The sequence below is a fragment of the Dendrobates tinctorius genome, unplaced genomic scaffold, assembly GCF_039654945.1.
Source record: "Dendrobates tinctorius isolate UK_male_01 unplaced genomic scaffold, ASM3965494v1 ptg000011l, whole genome shotgun sequence".
NCBI classification, from domain to species: domain Eukaryota; kingdom Metazoa; phylum Chordata; class Amphibia; order Anura; family Dendrobatidae; genus Dendrobates; species Dendrobates tinctorius.
In genome coordinates, this window is record NW_027361679.1 from 5,991,000 (window position 1) to 6,012,500 (window position 21,501).

A 21,501-nucleotide genomic window follows, 5' to 3' on the forward strand; every position below is an offset into this window, starting at 1 on the left:
AGCTGTCAGAATCAGCTGACACTTGGCAGCGATCGTGCATGCACAGCCTGTTTGCTCGCACAATTGTGATGCAGTAATAATACGACTTGCATCAATAATGCCCAGGTCACAGGGACATATTAGTGCACATGTTGAAAAAGGGTTAAAAGTCATTAAATAGATCATAAAGTGTCTTAAAATTGCTTAATTGAGTATTGAAAAGAAGATTAAATTATGGTTACACTTTATTTATGCTAACTTGTATAGTGTCATCATACACTGCAGTCATTTACAGACATTATCACTTGAAAGGTATTCTGTCTACTTTAAAAGATATATTTCACAATTTAATCATGCATCATGGATTAAAACCATCTTTTTAACTTCCTACAATTTAAATGTACCGAATCACATATTAACGGTACCATGCAAATAAGAATATTGTATTGTGCTAGTTATTCTGATAAGAGAGGGCAGAAAAAATGTGTAAGTTTTAGGGTATGTGCGCATGACATCTTTTTCAGGTGCATGTTGCCTGGAACCCACTGACAAAGTGCAAAAATAAAAATGCTACGAAGAAGAATGAACATAATGCGCACCAATGTAAAAACGACTTGCTGTGCATGTGTTCTGTTTTTTAATTGCTTCAGGCTTAGAAAGACAGGAGGCAGTTAAAAGAAGTAACATTTTCATTGTTTAGGTGGCTTCCACTCAGAAGTTGCCGTTTGAAAAAAATAGGTATTAAAAAGAAAGAAAAAGAAAAAAAAAAATCAAAAGATGAAGACGCTTTGGAAAAACTTCACCAATGTTTTTCCGAAGCATCTTCACTTTGGAAAACTCGGGGCTGTGCTGGTGTCTAACAGATGCTTTGTGCAAATATTCTAAGGAAGAAGAAAAAATATGCAGTTTTTGACAGGTATTATGTGCAGCTGTGCAAGCAGTTTGCCTACTGTACATCTACACAACTTGAGATAAATGAAGTTATAGTTTACAACCATATTCTGTAATGTCATACTCCAATCATAATACAGGGGTATAGACGATTCTTATGATTAGTGAATGTTGCATCTTCCAAAATGACAAAATTAGGAATTTCTTCGTTAGATGATGACGACCAGGATTAGGTTCTTCTCAAATTCAAAACAGTCCGGATACTAGAGAGAAAAAACATTGGTTGAAGACATCGACAGTACAAAATATCAATAGCAATTTTTTGCCTTTTATCTTTCTTTTTAGGCTTCATATAATATGTCATATAGTGGACTTTGGCCCCTGCCCAACAGGGTAATTTTCTGTTTTGCTTTATTTTTTTGCTGCTCCTTCTTCCAAGAGCTATAACCATGACTATTTTCACATCTATATAGTCATATTAGGGCTTTTTGTTTGCTGTACATTTAAATTGACACTATCCATTTTATCAAGTAATGTACTGGAAAACAGGGGGGAGCAAAAAAATCAATTCATAATTGCCATTCACAGCAAACCACCACCAGGTTTCATTACCGGCATCAAACCACCACCGAGTATCATTACCGGCAGCAAACCACCATCGGGAATCATTACAGGCAGCAAACCACCATCAGGGATCATTACCAGCAGCAAACCACCAAGTATCATTACCGGCGACAAACCACCACCAGGTTTCATTACCGGCAGCAAACCACCACCGGGGATCATTACCAGCGACAAACCACCACCGGGGATCATTACCGGCAGCAAAACACCATCGGGGATCGTTACAAAAAAAAAAAAGGTAATTCTGATGTTTCAGTTTTTTCTTTTCATGGCTCTTACTGTCCGGGTTAACTAATTTTACGATTTGCCTATGAAGTCCAGCTGGTGGCATAGTAATGACCGGCACAGGGGATTTTAGCAGATCTCTAGCCACCACCATGCTGGTGCACTGACAACTAGAGATGAGCGAATGTGTTCGGGTTCCGTCTTATTTAGCAAGCTATAGCACTTACCAAATAAGCTGCAGAGGGAACCAAACACACAGGCTCTCCATGCATGTGCTGCTACTGTGACACAGATGCGACACATGCAGCTGTGGCGCCGATCAGCTGTTCAGCCGGTGTGATCCAGGGAGCAGCTTATTCAGCAAGTGATATAGCTTGCCGAATAAGAGGGAACCCGAACATATTCGTTCACTTCTACTGTTAACCACTTAAATCTTTGATGGCATTAACTTAACAGCTATGCGCCAACTATGGCTGTGAAGGGCAGATAATGGCTAAATAACATCTGCCAATAAAGATACAAGCTCAGGTAGGGAGCCTGCATGAAAAACAGGCAGCTGTCATTGGACGTACCAGTTAACAGGACATGTTACCAGGTCGAAAGTGGATAGTTTTTACTCATTCTAGTCTCTTTACTCCACTGAACGTATGATTTGTTTTATTTGTTTGCCTTATTTAAATCTGACAAATTGATTCAGCGGTATGGGCCTTAATTTGATGTTAATTTTTATGGCATTGCCAATTTCATTTGATGTGAAGAAAGGTGTTGCCAGATTTAACACTATTATTGATTAAGACCTTTACAGTATATATTTTTATGCCACAGACCTCCAAATTTGTCTTTTAGTAAAACAAAAAATTCAATATTAGGTCAGGAACGGTTAATGTTACTCTACATGGATTTATGGAACTTTAATGGTAGAAGAAGAGCTATCAAATTTTTCATGTGGAACTAGCGGGACACATGATATAATATTGGTTGCAGAGCAGAATACATTTTTTGTCAACTCTCTGTAGTGGAGATATTAGCAAAGTATTTGGCACCTAATGAGTTAAGGCCCACTTGGACTTAACAAAAGTTAACACCTTAGGTGCCAAATACTTTGATAACAGCTCTGCACCAGTGCTGTAAACTAAAAAAAAAAAACCCTGCATTTTTTTTCTGCTATGAAGTCCCTAGTATTAGTGCATGTGTCCAGGTCAACATGAAAAACATGGTGAAAAGGTTCTCTTTAAAAATTTAAGACCAAGTAAAAATTTAAACCTTTTTAGAGAAATAAAAAGCAAAACCAGGTGTTAGACGTTCTAAAAATGAATATTTTAAAGACATTTACTGCCCACTGCATGGCATATTTGCTGCAAACTATGTATATTTTATGGGGATACTTACTGTACATATTATAGGGAAGGTGAAAAAAAACAAACAAAAAAAAAAAACTTCCTTTTCCGTTGTGTTTTATACAGGATAATGCTTATGGGGACTCATTGATCATTCATAACCGTTTATGGTCCATAGCTCCCACTCTGAGCTCGGCTCATCAGAGCTCATCACAACGTTCTCTGCCAGTCGAGTGGCACAATTTCCCTTAGAGTTGTGGGAGAGTGTCTCCAACATACTCTATTGTCTATTCAACAAAGAATTGGTATATAGCGGTGGCCTATGTATACAGTCGCATTTGCAGAAACATAGGGCTGTGTTGCTTGTCAATTTCCAGACGCACTCTTTCTAGCAAAAAAACAGTATACATGGTTTGGTGCAGAAGTGGCATAACACAGAACATAGTTTTAAAAAAAGTTTCATTTTCTTTCATGAAAATGTGATGGACATCTTTTTGCAATTCTATGTACAGAACCTGAGCGTAGTGGTTATGTCAGTCAGCCACAAAAGGGTTCAGGTTTTTGTAACCCACCCTATAGTTAAATATTTATAATTTTATTTTTTACAAAAGTATACCTTTCGCCTTTGCGTAAAAGTTCAAATCCTTCATTGATCTTCTCAAGTGGTAAGTTGTGAGTTATCAGGCCGTCAAACTCAAATTTCTTATTCAAGTAATCATCCACAAGTTTTGGTACATCATCTTTACTTTTCCAACCTGTCCAAAGAGAGAGAAGCTATTAAAGTAGAAGATTACTAAGAGTTATATTTCCCTTAGGCAACGGCAATGCGAGAAACTCGCACCTCAATACCCAGCACTGCCGCCGGCACTCGGACCGGAGCATTCAGCTGCATAGAAATACATGTAGCAGCACACTCTGGTCCCGAGTGCCAGCGGCAGTGTCGGGTATTGAGGAGAGTTTCTTGCATTGCAGTTGCAAGTGGGACACCGGCCTAAGGGAAATTCTCGCTTTTGGCTATAAAAATGCTGCATATATTAAGCAGGTTTTGCTGCATTTTTACAGTTCATGAAAATAAATTTTGTTTTGTTCACCATAGCCAATAATAATCTTTATTTTTATAAAGCACTAACATATTCCGCAGCGCTTTTCAGTTTTTGCACACATCATCACTGTCCCCGACGGGGCTCACAATCTAAATTCCCTATCAGTATGTCTTTAGAATGTGGGAGGAAACCCACGCAAACACGGGGAGAACATACAAACTCCTTGCAGATGTTGTCCTTGGTGAGATTCGAACCCAGGACTCCAACGCTGCAAGGCTGCCGTGCTAACCACTGAGACACCGAAAACTAACCATAACCACTAGAGTTAGGTAAGATTATTTCAGCATTTTTTTTCAGTTTCTCATTACATTCAATGGGTAAAAAGCACTGCAAAAATTTACATGCTGCAGATGTTCAAAAACGCTGCCTGCCCAAATTCAGATGGAAGAGTTTATACTCAGTTTTACAGCCATCCAGTGATATAGCAAATTTTTTTGATCCCTGCTACTCTTGCATTCAGTTTTCCACACTCTGATCATCTTTTTGAAATCTGCCAAATAAAAATGTTCTCCTCTATTACAGCTTTTACTGACAGTCACAAGTTGTAACACTTAAGCTTAGAGAATGGATTTTTTTTTTTGCATTACCTCCAAAAACAGCTCCGGCCAGAACTCGCCCAGTTAGAAGACACATTGGATCAAGTGTCAAGGTAGCATTTGAAGGAGCCACACCTACAATCACAGTTTTTCCACAGCCATAGTGACTGGATAAAAGAGCAGATTTCTAATGAAAAACAAAAAATATAGCTTAGCATTAATAAAGCTTTTGTGGTTACAGCACATGGACAGCATCTGCTTCATTCAGGGTCTATGGGACTGCCAAGTGCAGCGCTAAAGTAGTCTCATAAATAATGAATGAATAGAGTGGAGGTCATGCATGATGACGGAGTCCAGGATAGGACTGCAGAGCTCAGTCTCCAACTCAGAATCGCTGGCTGGATATCTATCCAGGGCTCTGATCCCCAGCAATAAGCAAGTTATCGTCAATTCTATTCTACTTGCTTTTTGGGCCTAATCCATTAACATTTCATTTTAAAGCATGCCTGACATTTCAGCCAACTTTTTAGAATAAACTGTTGGGTGTATACATGAGCAGTAAGATTAATTCTGCCCATTATATGGCTTGCATCCTGAATTGATCAATTTTTCACTTCTACATGCTAAATCTATATTTTTCAGTTGTTTCCGCACTAATAGGAGCAGACTAGCTGCTATGATGTATTCCATATACAGATAGATTTCTGCTGTCCTAGTATCTTTGACGCACATATACAGAAGCAGCATACATAAAAATTGAGCAGTGTAGCTGTGAATCCTACACTGGTTTGAAATAAGTGAAAGCACCACATGCATGCATGTGTGTGTATACCAGTTTGATGCAGAGACCTAAGTAGTCTCTAAAGATTGCTTAAGAACGTCACTTATTTTATTTTTTGCTAGCCATTAAAAAGGTATAACTACAGCAGTTTTATTTTATTTCTCCCACTGAAAGAAATCTATTTGCACTTCACATACACTGTGCACCTCCATCCACTTTCACAGACTTCAGTAGAACTTGGCAATTCATCTTGCCTTGACCAAAATGTATTTTAGCCCTTTCAGAGTGAATGAAGAGTTCAGAATGCAGGGGAAGGGAGGAAAAAGTGACTGAAAAAAAATGGAGGAACAAGCAAGTTTCTCTGACAACATATATTGCAATGTTTCTTTTATATGTTAGTGTAGGAGGGAGAGTCCCTGCTGTGTAACCGGCCCGGAACCAAGGAGACTGTCACCAAGGTTCCTAGGGAGACAGTTTCCGGGGGACATAATTAGAGGACGGACCGGAGACCGTTCTAGAAGGAGTGGGGGCGGAGCAGATATAAAAGGAGCTGAAAATGCCAGCAGGGGGCACTCGACAGAATGGGAGAGAAGGAGCAGGAAGCCTAGGTGGCACCAGAGTGCTAGAGCCAGAAGGAGTGAGCGACAACAAGAGAGACTGGAAGGGAACTCACCACGGTCAGGGAGGAGACAGCACCAAGCAGCACCAAGCAGCCATTGCCCGACTCCAGCCCGTGGTCGTGGCCTGTCCGCTGCTGTCCACAGCCGCCACTGCCCGACTCCAGTCCGCAGCTGCAGCCTGCCTGCCACCAGATCTTGGAGGAGACCCATGGGGACCCGACTGATGTGGGAGAACTGAGAACCCGGATGTTTAGTCGCATGCAGAAAGAGGGGGAGACAGTGACGCAATATATGAATGTTTTGTAGGAATTGCTTGCAGCCATTGAGAGGAAGGATGTGGTCGGCGTGGGGCCCATGGACATGACATTACAGGACCTTTTAGTGACCGGGCTACGAGACACCCTGACGAAACAGGCTCTGCGATAGCGGGAGCGAGGGAACCCACATCTTAACTTTTTTGGAGATAGGAAGGGAGGCGCGAACAGGAACAAGGGGTGACAGTCCCTGTGGGGATGGCCCAGAGTATCAAAGCATTCTTAAGCGCCCTGGGTGAACCCCACTGGGTGAAAGAGATGCGGCAAGAGCTACGAAGTATTAAAGGCGAATTGGCCGAAGCGAAAAAAAAGAGGCCAAGGCCACAAGAAGTCGGCTAGGGCCAGGCCGGGAAAACACGAACCATTGCGGTCCTCGCCAAAGTCGGTTCCCACGACCACTCGCCTGTTACGATTGTGGAGCATTGGGACACTCCACCCGAGAGTGCCCACGTTGCAGGAGGAACCTGCCCTGTCGGCCATTAAAACCAGAGGGCCCTGAGCTGGGGGGACGCTGCTCGGAGCCAGAACCCACCACGTGGGGTGGTGCAAGTCACGAAGATCTAGTTGCGAAGTGTCCACTAATTTGGGCAGAGTTCGAAGGCCGTGCAGTGCGGTGCTTGATGGATACGGGGATCGCAGGTTACGACCATGCCGAAAACCTACTACCAGCAGCACTTCCCCGAAGCCGCTAGGCCCCAATGGGGGTCCGTGATAAAGCTGGTGGCCGCCAACCACCTACCAATCTCCGTCGTCGGAGTAGCCTGGATGCAGATCTCGATGGGTGGCAATCAATTAGGCTGGAGAGGCGTGGTCCTGACTCTGTGAGACCCAGGCGAGAAACGCGCCGTCACCCTGGGCATGATTATACTAAAGGAGTTCAGCAGCCTTCTCCTCAGTGAACCCACCCAAGAGACTTTGAAACAGTAGAGCTCCCATATGCCGCAGGGGCAGATCTTTCAGCAACTGGTGCGAGTCCAAGATGACTGCCAGGAGGGGGAGGTGCTGGGGAGAGTGATCGCGCCTGCAGCTCCTCAGTAGTCGCCCATATGCCTCTGGAAGGAGTAGAGGTGCAGGTGGAGCCATGCTTCTCTGAGTGCTTACCCCCGGGCTCCTGGTGGCTCGCACCCTAGCCACCGTGCGGAAGCGGACAGCCCTCGTACGCTGTGTCAATCTAGAGGATCAAGACATCATCCTGAAACCCGGCAGCGAAACGACAAAACTGGTGAAACCACTGGAAGAGGTGCTCCCGGTCCCGGCCATACAGCTGGGGGTGAGCGTGAGGGATCCCTGGGCCATGACCGTATGTCCATCCAGACCGCAGGGTCGCCACCTGAGCAGGAAGGGCAAGTAGTTTGGGAGAGGATGTGAGCGGAACTCTCCGGACTAGAACCATCCCAAATACACCAAGTAGAAGCTCTTCTGGGCCATTACCGAGAGGCATTCGCCATCCATGAAGACGACTTCGGGTGCACCACAGCCATCACCCACCGAAGGAACGGCCCCCATCAGAGAACGATATTGGCAGACCCCTCCGCAATTATAGCAAGAAGTGAAGACTTTGCTGGGCCAAATGCTGCAAAAGGGGGTTATCCTGGAAAGCCAGAGTCCCTGGGCAGCCCCCATTGTGATGGTGCAGAAGAAAAACGGCACGCTACGGTTCTGCGTGGACTACCGAAAACTGAATGCTTGTACCATCAAAGACTCATATCTGCTTCCATGTATCGAGGAGTCCCTGTCAGCCCTGGGGAAGGTGAAATTTCTCCACCCTGGACTTGGCCAGCGGATACTAACAGGTGCCAATGTCGGAGGAAGATCGTGCAAAAACCGCCTTCATCTTGCCCATGGGACTGTTCGAATTCAATCGTATGCCGTTCGGCCTGGCCAATGCCCCAGGAACCTACCAGTGACTAATGGAGCGGTGTCTGAGTGACCTAAACTTTGAGGCCACCCTAATATACTTGGATGACATCATCATCTACGCCGCCACGTTTGAGGATCACTTGCAACGTCTGGGTCAGGTGCTCGGTCGGCTACAAAAGTGTTGAAGGTAAAGAACCAAAAATGCCATCTGTTTCACATGCAAATCGAATATCTGGGGCATGTTGTTTCCGCCGAGGGCATGAGACAGTCTATGGAGAAGGTCGCTGTGATACGGGAGTATGTTATGAATGGTCACCGAGGAGAAAAAGACTAAACAAGCTAAGTCACAGAAAACCAGAGAGGTTGGTAACTATGCAGATTGCAGATCCCTGATCCTAACCACACAACTAGCAGCAGCCGTGGAGCGTACCTACGATGGTCCTAGACACTTCGTCACAGCCGGAGGACTAAAGCCTAAAGCAACAAAAGGGGAAAACTAACTGCCCCAGAGCAGACCCCAAAGGAAAGACAGCCCCCACACATGTATTGACGGTGAAACAAGATGAAAGCACAAACACAGGCAGAAAAATAGGCTGAGCAAATGATGGGGCCCAAACTAACTAGAAAGGATAGGAAAGGAAAGACACTGTCTGCAATCTGCCAAAAACCCTACAAAAATAATGTCCAACACTTCTGATAGCAAAATTAACCCTGAAGTCACTAGACTTCTCCCACTGTATCAGCACTCTGAAATATTCTGAGAGAGCAAAAAGAGGCCAATGTAATAAGGGAAAAAAAAGTAAATTGGCAAATACAGATAAATAAGAGTGGAAATTCAGCACAGCCCCAGCCGGGGCTGGCTGACCACACAAAAAAAAACTGAATAGACCAACAAAATCAAGTGTGAATATTAGCAGAAAAACTTAGCTTGAAATGACTGGAACAGAGCTGAAAACCAGGACCTGAAAAGCCAGAAGGAATCACCAGCACCAGAATAGGGCGTCGGCTGTCTTAAATCCAGTCTGAGATTCCTGAGGTCCAATCGTCATCCTCATTAACAGGTGGCAGATCTCTACTGATTAAATCAGCCTCACTACCTCCAGTTACCACTAGAGGGAGCCTGGAAGGAGAACTCACAACTGGTGGACCGGAAAATGAACTCACAACAGGAGTGGCCTACTCCTGAGATGGTAAAAGATGTCTTGGGTTAGCCGGATAATACTGTCGCTTCGTAAAAAACTTCGCCCACCGGCCCGAGTCCTGCAGGACCTTCTGAAGGGGGCCCCTGCCGGGGCCAATAGTTGGAGGATCCAGTGGCGGGAGCCACAGGAAGAGGCCTTCCAAGATCTCAAAACTGCACTCAGGTGCCCCAGTGTTGGCCTACGCAGATTTCTTGCAGCCGTTCATACTGCACACCAACGGGAGCCTACACGGGCTAGGAGCTGTATTGCCACAAGTCCAAGACGGCCGGGAAAGAGTAATCGCTTACAGTAGCCGATCACTCCACGACTCCGAACGCAATCCCGACAATTACAGCTCCTTTAAGCTCGAGCTTCTCGAGGTAGTGTGGGCCATGATGGAGCAGTTCGTGGAGTACCTGGCAGGCTCTGACGTAGTGGTACGAACTGACAACCCACTGGCCCACCTCACAAATTGGGGGCCCTAGAACAATGGTGGGTGGCCTGAATGGCCAAATTCAAATATAAAATCACCTACAAGTGGGGAGCGGAGAAAGTGCATGCCAATGCCCTCTCCAGGATTCAACATACAACCCCTGGGCGAAGCAGAGATGACAAGCTGGAAGGGGAAGAGATGCAGTTCGTTCTGGCCCCTGCCGGGATCATAGCTGTAACTCAGGAGCAATCCTACACAGGACCTGCTAGGGGCACATTAGAACAATCCCAGGATGAATGGATCCAACAACAACAAGAAGATGGAGAGATTGGCCCCCTGCGTCAATGGGTGGCCACGAGACAACTACCCAGCGACACCCAAAAGAAAGACACTCTGCTAATGCTACGCCAGTGGGGATACTGGTAATCAAAGGAGGACTATTGTACAGAAAGGCAGTGCTGCGCACATCAGCGACAGCCTGGCAGGTAGTAATACCGGGAGCCCGGCTCATTGAACTTGCTCGCGAGGCTCATGAAAAAGGGGTTCATTTCAGGGCACAAAAGACTTTTCAGTGGCTACAACAAATGGCCTACCATCCCCGCTTACGAGCCGCAGTGGAACGAGTTTGCCGTGCATGCCGCCTGTGTGAGTTAACTGAACTACCTGAGCAACAGGCTCCATTACAAACAATAGTAACAGCAGCACCCATCAAACTCCTAATGATAGACTATTTAACCATCAGTCCCGCTCACCAGGGGTACGAGCATTGTCTAGTCATGGTGGACCATTTTACCAAATTCGCCTTGGTGACCCCTACTCGCGATCAAACAGCGGAATCCGCCACCTACGCGATCTGTAAGAACTTTCAAGTATATGGCTGCCCCCAGTGGATCCATTCAGACCAAGGTGCGTTCTTCCTGGGAAAAGTAATGGAAGAACTACATTGCCTATTACGGTATCGACAAATCCCGGACCACACCATACCATCCCCAAGGAAATGAGGCCTGAGAGCGATTTAATCGGACATTAATCCAAATGCTACGCACCCTGGATAGTGACCGGAAAGCCCGCTGACCTGAATACATCCCCGAACTGGTCATGGTATATAACAACCGGGTACACAGAGTCACCGGCTATACTCCATACTCGCTGCTGTCCGGCCAGGAAGGCAAAGGAATCACTGACGTGGAGTTGAACTCGGAGGAGGAACAACCATGGACGGGAGTCTCCTCGTGGGTCCGGAATCACTGGTATCGGCTGCAAACCCTGCACTGAATCGTCCATACAAAACTTCAGGACCTGGAACACCCGGGGAAGACTCTGTCCCAACCCACCGAATTCCAGGCAGGAGATAGTGTACTCGTACGAGATCAGCGAGCCCAAAGCAAATTGGGACACCGCTGGGAAGAAAGTCCCTACTGAGTACGCCCAGATGGACCAGTGTACAAAATACAATCTGAAGAAGGATATCACTCTACTTGAACCTTACACCGCAATGTTGCGACCCTGTACTACCACAGACCCTGAACAACCCAAGGCCCCTCCTCAGATCCCAGAACCTCCACCGGCAGTATGGAATGAGGACGATGAGGAAGACCTTCCGGCAGTACAAACTGACACTTCAAAAACCACTACCCCAACAACCCTAGTCAATCCACCATCTTCCTTCACCCCAGAAGACTCCACCATAGTGGAACCACGACGCTCCAAGCGGTCCACGGCTGGCAAACCCCCCCGAACAGGACCAGTTCGTGTGGCAGAAAAGACTTTCACATTAAAAAGCAGGCCCAGGCCCCTCCAAGACCTCGCCTGAGGACTGGCGAGCATACAGGATCGGGGAGTGTAGGAAGGAGTGTCCCCGCTGTGTAACTGGGCCGGAACCAAGAGACTGTCACCAAGGTTGCTAGGGAGACTTTCTGGGGGACATAATTAGAGGACGGACCTGAGACAGATCTAGAAGGAGTGGGGACGGAGCAGATATAAAAGGAGCTGAGAACACCAGCTGGGGGGCACTCGACAGAATGGGAGAGGAGCAGAAAGCCTAGGTGGTGCCAGAATGCCAGAGCCAGAAGGAGTGAACGATGACCAGAGAGACTGGAAGGGGACTCACCACGGTCAGGGAGGAGACAGCACCAAGCAGTCCAGCCGAGGGATGCCGACTGAACGACTGGACTTCCGCTCCCGTCACGCCAGCCCACGGTCGCGGCCTGTCCACCGCCACCTGCCACTACCAGACTCCAGCTTGTGGTCGCAGCCTGCCCGCTGCCACCCGTGACCGCCGCTGCCCGACTCCAGCTTGCGGTCGCGGCCTGCCCGCTGCCACCACTGCCCGACTTCAGCCTGCGGCTACGGCCTGCCCGCTGCCACCGCTGCCTGACTTCAACCCTCGGTTGCGACCTGCCTGCTTCCACCCGCGGCCTAACTTCAGCCCACGGCTACAGCCTGCCTGCCACCACCCGCGGCCTGCCATCACCCGCAGCCTCTGCTACCCGGCCCCAGCCTGCGGCCTAAACGTCCAGGGCCCCGGCCACCGCCATCCCGCCTCCGCCGTGAGGCGCAATGCAGAGGAACTCTTCAGGGGCCTGTTGTGCCCACGCTCCACCCGTGCGTAGGAACACTAGGAGCTTGCGTCAGCTCTTCGTCGGCTGGGCCTGAGACGCCGAATAGACACAGATCACCACTCTGCCAGACGTCAGAGGAGGATAAGTGACATGTCGTGGTTGTTCATTCTTAGTTCTTGGACCCGTAGTCTGCCAAACTGCGGCCTCATAGTTACCGGATCCGACCGGGTAGTTATAACCGTGTTACCAGTGTATTATTGTTTGATCCCTGAGAGGATAACTATTGTTAGCTTACAAGTAACTCAACATACATATATACATACACATATACATATATATATCATATGGCTAACATTCTAAGCTTACTCCAGCTCCCGTCTCGTCACTGCATCCGACGTACCTGCGATTACTACATTTGTACTACAGATTTTTGCAAACAACCATGTCATAAACATACCATTACTCCAGTGTTTCCAATGACCTCAAAAGCATAGTCCACCCCATCATCAGTCTTTTCTGCCAACACTTCATGGATAGGGCGGTCATAATCTTTGGGGTTGATGCATTCAGTGGCTCCGCACTCTAAGGCTTTTGCAAATTTCTTACTATTTAAGTCAACTCCAATAATCCTAGAAGCTCCAGCCACTTTACATCCAATAACCACCGATAAGCCGACTCCTCCCAAGCCAAATACTGCGCAGGTAGAGCCGGGTTTAACCTGTAATATGTACAAACAGTGAAAATTCTGCTGTTACTGCAGGTATTGTGTGCACATACAAATCTGTGGTATATATCACCCAGTTTTATATATAGATCAATATTGTCTACATAATAGAAGATAGAAAATTAAAAGGCTAAAGAAGTTAAGGACATAAATCACACTAGATGTGATGCAGACATTTCTGAAGCTGAAAACTTCCTCCAATGGAATAGGGTTATTCTGCAGGATGCATATTGATTTTTGCAAGCTATATTCAGATAAATGAGACAGTTACAAATCTGTTTGTCATTACTTATAAATAGAGATGAGCAAATTTGTTTGGGTCCCTGCTTATTTGGCTATAGCGCTTACGGAATAAGCTGCAGAGGCTCTCTTTGCATGTATTGTGACTGACACAGCTGCGACACATACAGTGGCGGAGCCAAACAGCTGATCAGCCAGCGTGGTCCATGTATCTGGGTTCCCGCTGTAGCTTATTCAGTAAGCACTATAGCTTGCCAAATAAGCAGGGACCCAAACAAATTTGATCATCTCTACTTATGAAGGACCTAAAGATAAAAAAAAAAAAAAAAAAAAAAAAAAAAAAAAAGACAGCCCTTCAGTGAATAAGCCAATTTTGACCTGGCTCAGGCTAGTTTCACACTTGCTTTTTTTTGCAGCGCGTTTTTCCCGCAAAAAAACGCATTGAAAAAACGCATACAAAAGCATACAACTGCTGCGTTTTTTTCAAGCATTTTTATGAGCATGCATGAAAAAAACGCAGCGTTTTTAAGCGTTTGTATGCGTTTTTAGTGCGTTTTTACCGCGTTTGCGTTTTTTTCCAACATTGGATGTCCCCTCACACTAACCCAAACCATGACTTTACTAACCCTAACCCTGACCCTAACCCTAACCCTGACCCTAACCCTAACCCTGACCCTAACCCTTAACCAAATCATACTAAACCCTAACCCAAACCCTAAACCCTAACTAACCCTAACCCTGACCCTAACCCTAACCCTGACCCTAACCCTGACCCTTAACCAAATCATACTTAACCCTAACCCAAACCCTAAACCCTAACTAACCCTAACCCTAACCCTAACCCCGACCCTAACCAAATCATACTTAACCCTAACCCAAACCCTAAACCCTAACTAACCCTAACCCTAACCCTAACCCTAACCCTTAACCAAATCATACTTAACCCTAACCCAAACCCTAAACCCTAACTAACCCTAACCATAACCCTAACCCTGACCCTGACCCTAACCCTAACCCTGACCCTAACCCTAACCCTGACCCTGACCCTGACCCTGACCCTGACCCTGACCCTAACCCTGACCCTAACCCTACCCCTAACCCTAACCCTGACCCTAACCCTTAACCAAACCATACTTAACCCTAATCCTGACCCTAACCCTGACCCTAACCCTTAACAAAACCATACTTAACCCTAACCCTGACCCTAACCCTAACCCTAACCCTTAACCAAACCATACTTAACCCTAATCCTGACCCTAACCCTGACCCTAACCCTTAACAAAACCATACTTAACCCTAACCCTGACCCTAACCCTAACCCTAACCCTTAACCAAACCATACTTAACCCTAATCCTGACCCTAACCCTGACCCTAACCCTTAACAAAACCATACTTAACCCTAATCCTGACCCTAACCCTGACCCTAACCCTTAACCAAACCATACTTAACCCTAACCCTGACCCAAACCCCAACCCTAACCCTGACCCTGACCCTAACCCTAAACCCCCTTAACTAACCCCAACTCTAACCCAAACCCCTAAATTCCATGGTTAAAAAAAAAAAAAACGCATATGCAAAAAAACGCATACATGAGCATGCCAGTGCGCACATATGCGCATCCATAGGCTATAATGGCCATTTTTAGCGCAAAACGTGCGCATATGTGCGCATGCGCTTTTTTGCAGGGCCAAAAAATGCAACATGCTGCGTCTGGAAAATACCAACGCACACCCCAAAAAAACGCAGCGCATGAAAATCGCATACATGCACTTACAAGCGCGCAGGTATGCGCACCCATGTTAAATATAGGGGAAAAACGCATGTGCACATATGCGTTTTTTTCCAGCGCTAAAAAACGCAAATGTGAAACCAGCCTCAGCCCCTTCTTTCCACTCTTACATTTTCACTTCATATGATAACTTTTTTTTTAAATGACACATAGTACTTTATGTTATTGGTAACTTTAGGACAATATGTTTTGAGTTTATGAAAACGTTAGAGATTTAAAAAAAAGTAGACAAATTATATATTTCTGAACTAACTTTAATACCCCTAGAGGCTCAGTTTTTCCACATAGTATTGCCATTTTGTGTCTTACATTGCTTTACTCTAGGTACGAGTTCTATCAGGCTGTTCACATCTGTGTTTTTTTATTTTTGCAGACCAAGTTGTTCCTTCAAAAGCTAGGAAAGATATCCAATTTTGATCAAAGTACTGAATCAAACTCGCCAGTGACAGTCTAGCCATCCATGTACTCTTTTTTCATGGACTGTACTGCTTTTGAAAGGATAAGCCTTAGAAACATCCAATTTTTTTTGCATACAGACAGGAAAAATAAAAGTTGAAACTGATGGTAAAATATGGCACTGAATAAATCCCTGAAAATCTGATCAAAAACACTGATGAAACTCAGAACGTTTTTTGTGTTCAAGAAAAATCACCGACATCTTAAAGAGACCGTAACCCTTTAAGGACCAGGAAATTTCTTTTTTGAGCTTTCATTCTTTCCTCAACTTCTTCTAAAAACCATAACTTTTTAAATTTTCTGTCCACATAGAAATATGATTTGATTTTTGTAGGATGATCTGTAGCTTTGAATGCTTCCTTTCATTTTATCATAAAATGTACTGAAACTCATCAAAAAAAAAAACCCTCAACGCTGGTATTTACATTTTTTAACGCTTACCGTTCAGGTTAAGCAATTCCATATTTTAAAGGGGTTGTCTGGTCTAAATTAATAAGTCTGTAGTTACTCTGTGTGACTGCAGACTCATCAATCCCCCAGCGCACGCACTGTGCGCGGCGTAATTTGCTGGTTTTGGAGTCGTAACCAGCATTATCATACTCACTGCCAGGGTCTGACTAGTGAGCGTGGTCTTGCTTCATACACTTGTATTGAAGTGAGGCTGCATCCCATCTAGAGATGTGACCGTCCACTAGTCAGATCCTAGCCAGGAGTACTGTTGAAAAGGCCACGTGAGACCCATTATAACGTGTGGAAGGCTGTGTGGTAATCAGAGTTGGGGCATCAGACAATGTTGGGGGTCACCATACTTTGCAGGTTAGGGGATTGAGATGGGTGTTATTTTAGGGTTATTATCATACAGTGCATGCGGTGGGCACTGGGTGTGGAATTCACTGTCGGAGTATCTTACTGTTCGGGGGGCACTTTTGTTTCCATTAACCCCTTTACCCCCAAGGATGGTTTGCATGTTAATGACCAGGCCAATTTTTACAATTCTGACCACTGTCAGTTTATGAGGCAATAACTCTGGAAGGCTTACATGGATCCCAGTGATTCTGACTTGGTTTTCTCGTGACGTATTGTATCTCATGACAGTGGCAAAATTTCTTTGATATTACTTGAGTTTATTTGTGAAAAAAATGGAACTTTGGCAAAAAAATTTAAAACTTTGCAATTTTCCACCTTTAAATTTTCATGCCCTTAAAACAGATAAATATGTCACACAAAATAGTTAAAGGGAATCTATCACCCTATTTTAGCCCTATCAGCTGCCGGCACCGCCATCAGGGGCTTATCTACAGCATTTTCCAAGCTGCTGTTATAAAGTATTCTATTTTACTGAGATAATGACTTGGGTTTTCATTGGCTGTAAGCCATAATCATCAACATTAACAGAAATAAACACTTGAAATAGATCATTCTGTAAGGACTCTCTCATATGAGTTTCACTTTTTGTATTGAAGAACTGAAATAAAGTTAATTCTTTGATGATATAATTTTATGATAAGCACCTGTATATACCTCTATTATGAGTGTAAATATTCATTACAGATATACATTTTAGAGAGAGGAGGAGCTCTGTACTATTGTGCATGACGTGTGGGTGTATATTATATATTAATGTTTAAAATTGGATATGAGAAATTCGTGCTGTGTTTAGCCTTGCTGACTAGAGATGAGGGATCTTGTTCAGAAAACGTTCGCCAATCTCAAATTCGGCATGAACGTAGCGCATTCAGATTTGTGTTCGCTTTCACGAGCATTTGTACTCAAAGTCAGCAAAATCCGGTCACAGTTTGATAAATCATTGCATTTCCACTAATGCTTTTGCTATTACTTTGGCTTAGGGATGGGTGAATCTACTCGTTACTCTGCGAGTAGTAGGGGACTCGCAGGAGTCGGTACTCTGCAAGTTTCCAAGCGATTACTCGCACAGTAACGAGTCCAATGCAAATCAATGGCAATCCTAGTTTTTTCAGAGTTTAATACAAGCAATCCTAGTTTCTTAGCGATTTTGTGTCGCGCTGCTGACACCAAAATCGCTAAGAAACTAGGATTGCTTGTATTAAACTCTGAAAAAACTAGGAGTCTTAGGTCTCTCTCTCTCTCTCAGCACAGGAATCGCTGCAATACTCGCATCCCCATTCATTAACATTGGACTCGCTAGACTTGCAACGAATAGCGAGTTTCCGAATCGGACTCGTTAGAGTCTACCGATTCCGAGTATTTCAGGATTCGCCCATCCCTACTTTGGCTAGGATAATGGTGCTGTATCATGAGTGGGAGAGACAGGGGGACGTGTTGGGCGAGAAGAGGGGTTGTGGAGAGGTTATAGGAGTGGGACTTTATTTCACTCATCTTAACTTTATGTTTAATGATTCTGGCAGCCAATCAGGGTGCAGAAGCCATCCATAACATCATGGCACAAGAACTTCTGTAATTAGCTGCCAAAGTTGCATGTCCCTGGCCATATAAAAAGTGGAAATCTTGGTTTCCTGGAGCCATTTTCTGTGTCACAGTGCAGAGAAGCCGGTACTGCTGCTGCTGAAAGTTTACTTGTCAGTTAGCTAGATAAAATACTCTCCAGCGTGAAATCGATCTTCCAGCATCGAACTAAATTGTGCAAAAACTGTGTGGCATTCTCATTTGCCACTCCAAATCATTTGTGAGAAAACTGTGTGAAATCAGAAGGCCAGATCTCCACTTCAACATCGTTAGGTATAACAGAAGTTGTGCCTGAACAACGCTAAGAAAATAAATAGTGATTGTTCATTTAGTGACAGGTGACTGACAGCTGTGAACCTAAGGTTATGAAACAGCAGCTTACAATAGGGGAAGGCTACTTACAACATGAGTGGAGTAAAAGAGAGGTCGTGGTGGAAGGGGGAATAGACTTGGTTTTCGACGTGTAAGTGGGTTAGGTGTTAATGTTAAATGAAAGTTCAACTGAACAAACACCATCTCGTCATATCCAAAGATAACTTACAACATCTGTTACTGGATGGGCTTACTCGCCTCCCTTTCTTTGGTAGGTGCACAGCAGTACACCTTGTAGACAAGGCTCAGAAAGAGCATGTGCTACAATGGATGGCAAGTGCTGCATCAAGTAGCCTCCTCCTCTTCCTTCACCTTAACATCACACACACAGTATAATCCTCATAGGTGGCACCCCAAGCATGCTTGTTTCCGCCCCAGAGTCAAAAAATTTTCAAAAGTACAACTGACTGTGGGGAACCTCAGATGGACCATTCTACAGAGCTGTTCACACATTCTGTTCCATGGACATCAGCGGTCTGCTCCAAAGAATCATAATATAGAGGAGAAAAGCATCTGCACAGGTGCCCAAAACTTTTTCATGTTGGATCTGGGGCTGTACGAAGTAGGGTCCGAACAGAATTCAGACCCTCATCATCAGATGTTAACCACCAAAGGTGGAAGTAATGTTGATGGGACTCAGATACCAGAGGTGCACGTGGACTGTACTGTGCTGTCATGGCAGGCAAACGAACAATGTGACTCTCAGGGTGAGGAGTGTAAGAACAGATGTTGATGATGAGGTTGTAGATCCCACTTGGTGTGAACCCATAGCCTGGGCCAACGCAGTCCAGGTGTGGTGCAAATCTTCCAGAGTGGGCACACATGAAGGACCTCTACACCCTTGTGCACAGTTTCGAAAAGGTTACTAAAAATGGTTAGTGTCATCATGTGCTGGAAATATTGAAGCATGTTTGTATACAATCTTAACAGTGGTGTTCCCCCTAGACAGCAGTGAAGCACACAATGTACATTGCAGTTACAGACTTCCAACCCGAGTCTTCAGCGCCAAAGCATTAGTAGCAGCAGCAGCGTAAACCACAGAAGCAACTTCTTTGAGTCGTTTCACACATTCTTTAGACCAACCCATGCAACAGCAGAACAGAATACAAGTCTGACACATTGTGAATGACTGGAGAGGCTGATTCAGTAGTATCTCGAGCTCAATATCGATGCCATCAAGGGGGGTTGGACCATTTTGCATTTTGGACTTCAAATAAGGAAGAGCTCGCCTGTCACACCTTGGAGGTTTTGTCATGTCCGGTAGCCGGCGTTCTCTCAGAACGTGTGTTTAGCGCTGCTGGTGGTGTCCTGACTGATACGCGCATTCAACTGTTCCCTAAAAGTGTAGACCGCCTAACTTTCATCAAGATGAACAAGTCATGAATCTCCAATGACTTTAAGTCAGTCGCAGACCATGGACATGGTGCAGTTTTTAGGGTGCTGCATTGATCTGGCATTATTGAAGTCTGTGACACCTTTGCCATGGCTTCTGTGCCTGCTGTTGCTACATCTGATGATATTACAAACAATTTTTTGCAATGTGGAGACTCCAAGTTGGGTCTTCATCTTGTGGTTTGCCTGTAGTGGAAGGGGTGTCAGAGCCCTATTATACAATTTCTACTCTTGGGAAATGCCGCCACTTTAGTGGTGTATAGCAATAATTTTTTTAAATGTATTGACTTCAAGTTGGGTCTCCATGTATGTTGCAGGGCCCCCAGACCAGGCCTGCACTTATTTTTAAAGATGAGCCAACATGTTCAGAAAACGTTCGTCAATCTCAAATTTAGCATGAATGTATAGCACATTCGTGTTTGGATTCCCAAGCATTTTTCCTCAAAGTCAATAAAATTTGGGCATAGTTCGGTAAATGATCACATTTCCACTACTGCTTTTTTTTTTTAGGACTTTGGTTAGGATAGTGGTGCTGTATGACGAGGAGGGAGGACGTGTTTGCTAAGGAGAGGGGGTGTAGTGGCAGACTTTTTTTTTTTTTTTTCATTAGCTTAATGTGTGAAGATTATGGCAGCTAATCAGGGCGCAGAAGCCATCCACAACGTCCAGACAAGGGCTTCTGTTATGGGCTGCCAAAGTGTTATGGGCTGCCAAAGTCACATGTCCCTCTCCATACAAAAAAAGCAGACATTGTTTTGGTTCCTTTTTGTCAGTGTAACAGCGCAGAGAGTCTTCTCCTGAAAGTAGTCAGATAGTTATATAGGTGTTTTTTGTCAGCTAGTTCAGTTAGATAGGCTCCTGTGTGAAATCGACCTTCAAGCAGCCAAATTGTTTGTGCTAATCATGTGGTGCAGACAGGAAGCCACATTTCATAAATTTAAATTGATTGTGTTAATTGTGTGGTCAAGGGAGGAGTCTACATTTCCAAATCTAAATTCTTTCTGCCAATAGTGTGAGCCATACACCAGGCCACATTTTAGTATCTAAATCGGTTATGCTAATAGTGTGGTTGTCAGGACTCAAACGCAGCAGCTCGTGTATCAAGTGGCAGTTCTTCCCTCTTAGCTATCCTGCTTGTTGGACAGTTCCTTACTAACCCAGATATACTGAGTGCTGTGTGATTTTTCTTGTCGCACCCATTGACTTGCACTGGCGAGTCTCGTCTGAGATAAGAGGACAAATCGCAGAATGATTTGATTTTAGCTGAGGAAAAAAAAAAAAAAAAAAAACGCAGATGGGCTGTGACTCAGATTAATACAGGTCAAAGTGCAATCTAATTTTTTACTGGATTGCACTGGTCCATTTTCCTTGCAGATGAGTATGAACCCTTAGAGGTACAATCAATATTCCAGGGTTTGATCCAGATGGCTGCCAGCTGTAGAAGGATCCATAGATCTGGCTACTAGCTTGGTATGAACAACAGCAATATCAGAAGGAAAATCCGCAGCCATGATATATGGCCGTGTGAGGGCTTGATTTTTGCAGGACAAGTTGTATTTTTGAATGAATGACACCATTTGTTTTACCATATCGTGCACTGGAAAATGAGGAAAACAAAACTCAAAGTGCAAAAAAG

General features: G+C 44.8%; 1 protein-coding gene across 1 annotated transcript in view; it reads right to left on the minus strand.

The window, feature by feature from the left end:
• Positions 1 to 206: 206 nt before the first annotated feature.
• Positions 207 to 21,501, minus strand: part of LOC141100831 (alcohol dehydrogenase 1-like) — a 93,340-nt gene continuing 72,045 nt past the window's right edge. The window contains exons 6-9 of the mRNA XM_073589516.1: positions 12,903 to 13,163; positions 4,747 to 4,882; positions 3,673 to 3,811; positions 207 to 1,133 (exon numbers count right to left, since the gene is read on the minus strand). Coding sequence (XP_073445617.1) covers positions 1,100 to 1,133; positions 3,673 to 3,811; positions 4,747 to 4,882; positions 12,903 to 13,163 — 570 coding nt within the window. The 3' untranslated portion in view covers positions 207 to 1,099. The remainder of the gene's footprint in view (positions 1,134 to 3,672; positions 3,812 to 4,746; positions 4,883 to 12,902; positions 13,164 to 21,501) is intronic.